This window comes from Pygoscelis adeliae, unplaced genomic scaffold (assembly GCF_000699105.1).
Source record: "Pygoscelis adeliae isolate BGI_AS28 unplaced genomic scaffold, ASM69910v1 Scaffold286, whole genome shotgun sequence".
NCBI classification, from domain to species: domain Eukaryota; kingdom Metazoa; phylum Chordata; class Aves; order Sphenisciformes; family Spheniscidae; genus Pygoscelis; species Pygoscelis adeliae.
The window spans coordinates 4686449-4692278 of record NW_008825076.1 but is presented as its reverse complement, the minus strand read 5'-3'; the positions used below and the strand labels follow the sequence as shown (position 1 = coordinate 4692278).

The 5830-nt window shown below is 41.2% G+C and overlaps 1 protein-coding gene across 1 annotated transcript in view; it reads right to left on the bottom strand.

Annotated features, from left to right (window-relative positions):
- Positions 1 to 1484: 1484 nt before the first annotated feature.
- Positions 1485 to 5830, bottom strand: part of CASS4 (Cas scaffolding protein family member 4) — a 10891-nt gene continuing 6545 nt past the window's right edge. Inside the window, exons 5-6 of the mRNA XM_009326861.1 lie at positions 3515 to 4849; positions 1485 to 1898 (exon numbers count right to left, since the gene is read on the bottom strand). Of these exons, the coding sequence (XP_009325136.1) occupies positions 1485 to 1898; positions 3515 to 4849 (1749 nt within the window). The remainder of the gene's footprint in view (positions 1899 to 3514; positions 4850 to 5830) is intronic.

Sequence of the window (5830 nt, the reverse complement as noted above, 5' to 3'; positions counted from 1 at the left end):
AACCCCCCCCCAGGACACCCACTTTGGGGGATTTATGGCCGAATCGGGTGTTCCCGAGTTGGGCCGGGCGGGCAGGGGCTGGGCCGCCGGCTGGGCAGGCGCCTCTCGCCTTTCCCGCCCTGCCCCGGCAGGAGGGGGCGGGGGCAGGTTGCAAACACTCGGTCAGTCCAGGAGTGAGTTTAATACAAAACATACAAAGCCAACGTGAAATGCAGTTACTGCATTAAACTGTGCAAACGGTAATATTCACAAGTGTCGACGTTTAAATAACGGTATAAAACGTGGCAACTGCCAAGTAAAAACAAAGCTGAGGGGAAGACGAGGGAGCTGTGCTTTCCTCAGGCAGCTGGAGCGCGTGTTCTGGTGCCGCCGTGCGAATGAGCTGTAACCGCTTACACAACTAATTGTGCGTTTTCAGGGCAGAGACACAGGTACAACGTTGCCCAGAAAGGCCAGACTTCAAAATGAATTAATTAGGAAGAATACAAATAACACAGGTGTACAAACAGGCTCCCTGGGCGGTTACAGGGCCTTCATCGTTGGATTTCAGAGCCAGCAAATTTAGGGATGAAGTGAATGAGCTGCACAGACCAACGGCGTACGGGCCAGCCTGCGAAGCCCTGGGCAGCCTCCCCAGCACAGGTGCTCAGGTGCCCAGCAAGAAATAATGTCATGTTTCCAGTTTGTAGGAATAGCTTGTCCAAAGCCTCTGCATATTTAATGACTAAAATTAATTCTTTTTACGTTGGACCAATGCTCTGAACGGCTTCAAGCTGTGACGGAGGATGGCTGAGGTGCACTCTCCATCGATTTATCAGGAGCCAGAACTCCTCCAAGTCAGTTTTCCTTCTGTGCTCAGATACCAGCTGGAGCATTTCCCATTAACATCTAGGCTATGCGTAGTACCTGCCAGATTTTGTCCTGTAATACATTCATCACATTTGTACATGAAGAACAAAAGTTAGCTTTGCAGCTGTTAAAAAAAAAAAAGTTACTCAAAATTTGTAATTAGTTTAAGTCCTCAAGAAACAATTGATAATGGGATATCACAACTTACAGAACATTGTGCAGCAAAATTTAAAGAGAGATTTTACATACCAAATAGGAAAAGAAGAAAGGAAAATATATATATATCTGACCTATATAGAAATTAAAAAAATAAAAAACCCCAGCCAGATAATAAAATAATTTTGCTCTAATACACAGCAAACATCCCTGCCCAGCCACTAAGATGATGACATTTTCAGGCAGGATCTGAACAATGGAGAAGAAAGTACAGATTTAATTCCACAAATCCTCTTCTGCATCTGCTGTTGTGTGGATCTTCACCTGCTAAAAGTGCACCAGCACCCAGGGAACTGCCCGGCAGGAGTTCTTAGAGGTGACTGAAAATTGGCGTCACTGAGCTGCTTTTGCCCCCTTTGGCTGCCACGTGCCAAAGGAGCAACAAGAATGGAGAATTTGTAAAAACAGCAAAGTGTCTTTCATTCCATCATTGCTCTAAACTGCTGGGTGTACTTAGACAGCTCCTCGGTTTGATCCTGAAGTTCCCTCATGGCATCTGCGTTTGGATATTGTATCGCAGCGTTTTTGGTGGCGAGAGCCAGATTCTTCAAGAGGCTGCAAAACCGGCTGCTGCTGTGGAGAATGTCGTTCCGAGCATCTCTTTCTTGAGTTTCCTGGCAGAGAGAATCCACTAGCTTTTGTCCCACCATAATGATCAATTTGCTGTGGGATATGAAGACTTCGGGTGGCTGGTTGCTGCTCAGGCTACTAGTAAATACACCAATTGCCTTGTGAAGTGCACCAAAGCACAGCTTACAGTGTTCTGGGAGAGCGATTTTCTTTGCAGAGTCCTGTTTGCTTTGAATTACAGTCTTTTTTGCAGATGGCAAAACCTGGAAAAAGGTTAAAAAAAAAAAATACTCAGCTTGATGGAACACTGATTGTTTCTTTATTTGTTCTACCCTATATTCTTCACACACTTCTTCACTTACAGGGAGTTTTGTTAGTTAATAGTCTCCAAATTGCCCCAGCCCAGGAGTCTTTTACAATCATTTCTCTTTCCATAAAGTACTGGACTGCAATGTGGTATTTTCTCCTGATAACCCTTTCCCTAAACACATTTCACTGAACACAATTTTAATAATGGATAGCACGCAGAGTGCTGTAGCTAAACATCAATCCTTTACACACCCTGGACTTCAAGCTTTCAGATAGTACAAAACATTCAGACTTGATCTTTAATGGTGCTGACTTCATGAGGGTTATGAATGATTAAAACTGTACAGTAACAAGAGAGTCGATCCTTATACCGGTGCATGACAAGATATTGTGAAATCCTAACTCTCACAGCCTTATCCCCAATGATACACAAAGGCAAGCAAATAAATAGTATAACTTTAAACTAGAGTGGTTTGTTATATTTGAGGAAAATAAATGTTTTGCACGGATTTTCAGCAGTAATTCTAAGAACTAGTTCTGGGCAAATGAACTATGAGAAAACAAATAGATCTCTATGTATAGATATGTGCATCCAAATGCAAATTATTTTGAATTTTAGCAAGCACAGAAATCGGGGACTAGAAGTCCTCACAAGTAATAGTTTTCAAAAATCAGAAATACCTTTGGTTTTGAATCTGTACTCTTCTTCGCTACTTCTTTACCTGAAATGATTTTCTGTGCCTGTTACAAATCAAAATGAAAGCAAAGTTGAAATGGTTTACGTAGAATATTTAAATACAAATGTGTTTTTCCTCTTACTTCAGGGGGAAACAACTACTTGCTATGCAGCCTTCATGTTACAGACAACAGTGGTACATTTATTAGAAGCAACTGTAGGTTTTTTGCTACTAAAAATTTAATGTCTGATCCTGCAAGATCTAAGACTGAAAACATAACATTCCCTAAATTCTATGGACAAGCCAGCATTTCTTTGTGAAACCAAGAGAGTTATATTCTTAGTACACATTTCAGTACTTCTAAGGAAAATGATTCTAACAAACATCCAAAATTATTCTAACAAATAAATTTGATAATTCACAGTAAGAGTTAAATTTGTTAAATTAGAAAATTTTCTATGAAATCATGCTTTCCAATACACCTCAAGTTAGAAAGTTAACATTTCTTGTATAGTCATGTTAGAGTCAAACAAACAAAATGTACTGGCAAGAAGAGAACTACTAGTCAAAAGAGAAGAAACAAATTGCTAACCCCCAGCTAAAAGCTGTCTCTCAAATGAATTTAAACGGGCAAGCTAAAAACCTTTTCTCAGTGCTGGCTGGCTGGCTGCCTGGGTAAATTCTCAAGTGCCGGTTCTCTTTATTACTTGAAATTACTGATCATTCTACATATACCATCTAGGACTCTAACAAAATCCTGAATTCACATAAAGTCTGGAACATAGGAAGTCACACAAACTGAATTTGGCACTAGTGCAGAGACAAAATAGTGCTAATGGCTTAATGTCTGCAAACAATCAGGAATATAGATGGCAAAATCCAGTTATACTAACCTGTAACTGAACATAATCACAGTCCTCGGCGGCATTTTCTTTTGGTTTCTCGGAAGAGACCTGACTTTGGTTGGGTTTATCAGGAGTATTTCTTTGAAGCGAATCTATTTCTATTCTTCTCGGCACTGAGATTTGTTTTGCCATTTTGTATTCTGGGTTCACTTTTGATTGCTTCATTTCTTGTTCCTTCTCACTCTTTCTGAAGAGCAGCTTTCCATTGGCAATGATGATGGATACAAACCTCTTGATGTCATCTGGAATTGTGCGGGCTACCATAACAAAGCGATCAAGATCATCTGGGTTGTTCTGAGGTTTCCTGAGGACCAAAGCCTCTAGTGACCAGCTGCAGTTGTTTAGAGCTTCTCTTGTTTCTGTTAAGATTTTGAATGAGTTCATAAGAATTTCTAGCTGTTTTTTAATTCTGGTCTGAAGGTTGTTGTCAGTGAGGTAAGAGGCATTTACCTTTACGACTTGAGCAAAGGCCAAGAATTCTCCCAGTGATACTTTTATGTGATCGACTGCTCTATGGATTTCTTCAATGCTTTTCTCTAGGTGCTCTTGTAATCTCCATTTACTGCTCACAAAGATCATTAAACTCGCAACTGAGCTGGATACGCTGTGCTGCAGTCCAGTCAGTGTCTCTATGGCTACGTCAAGGTCCAGTTTAATTTCGTTGGCAGGCTCTTCTGATGATGACATAGAAAAAGACTCAGCAGAAGAGTTTGAGGATGTAGAGAGTGTGCTGCTTCTGCTGTCCACACTAGAAAGAGATAATCTGTCTTGTTCTAATTTGGCATCTCTTGAGAGCTGTGGAGGAGCACTGTATGCTTGGTCTCCAGGACTATCGCTGTTTTTTTCCATCTCTTTCTTGGACTGCAAAGCAGTGGGCAAACCTTTTGGAATATCATAAACATTCTCTTCAGAGATCTGATTCTCAGCCTTTGGAGCCAGGAAACCTGGGGGTACGTCACAGCTACCATTTTGTGGCAGAAGGAGCACATCCCGCGAGGATGGAACATCATAGAGATGGATATCTGGAAATGTTAGTTTCCGTTGTGTTGGTGGAATATCATATAATTGTGGATTTACAACTTTGCCTTCAGTATTTGTTGTCAGTGGCTTGTACCTGGCTGGTGGTATATTGTACAGCACCTGGTTCTCCAAGGAATGGCCAGGCGGGTTTTGTTTTAATCCTGTTTTTTCAGGTGATACCGGAATATCATAAATCCATTCTGACTTTCGAGGATTTGGCAAGGTATTGTAATGGCCCCAGAACTTTTTCTGAGATTCATTTTCTGAAACATCAGTTTCTCTTTTGGGAGGGACATCATATAACTGCAACAGAGCATACAGGATTTATAAGCAGTGTTTTATACAAGAAACAAAACTCAGTTCTCAGGGCATGCAAATGCATGCAACTCCAGTAATGTCAATGGAACTGCACCACAAAAAGGCTAGCCCATAATTTTTATTTTCTTTCTAAAATGCACAAGCGGCATATACGAAGGTTAAAAATATTTTGAGCACGGGTGATTAAATCATACAGCAGTGTCCCCAGCCAGTGAAATCTGTGAGCTCTTCCCCGACTCCTTTGGGGTGGGAAACTTTCACAGTTTTCCAAAATGGCTACAAGAAAAGTGAAATGCCGGTTTATTAGTAGGAAACATTAAACACTCAGTTTTACAGAATGAAGGAGGTAAGATTTTATTAGCCTCTGCATAAGAAAACACTTGATTTTCCAATATTCCCACCCACATTCATATGCATACCCTGACAAAAAAAAAAAAAAAATCGCCAACAGACACAACTGACCATTCTCAAATAAGTGCAACGCGTTTAAATTTTTACTTGATACAAGTTTGCTCAGACAGATACAGATCTTGCCCAATGCCTTAAAAGTATGTGTGTGTGCACGGCTGAAGTCTGTAAGCTGGGAAATGCGAATGCAAGACCGCTTCCCGTGTAAGAAAGTCCGGACTAATACTAACAGGCACTTCAGGACAGATTGTACCTGGATGCCTTACAGGCATGAAATACAAGCATGAGGAAGTGTAAGGAGCTATAGGAATGTGCAGCAAGAAGAAACAATCGAAGGTACCACTATGCAATAAAAATTTTAGAAAGAACTGGCCAGGTCAGGCTTCCCCATCTGCAGAAAACGCGCATGAGAAAGGGAGCCCAGACAAGGGTGTTTCAGACCAAAGCCAGAATTTTCCAGATTGCCCAGGAACAAAGAATTCTAAGAAAATTTGATTTTGCAAGCAACGATAAACCGTGTCTCCGAAAGGAAATCTGCTCCCAGGCTGTTGCAGCAGG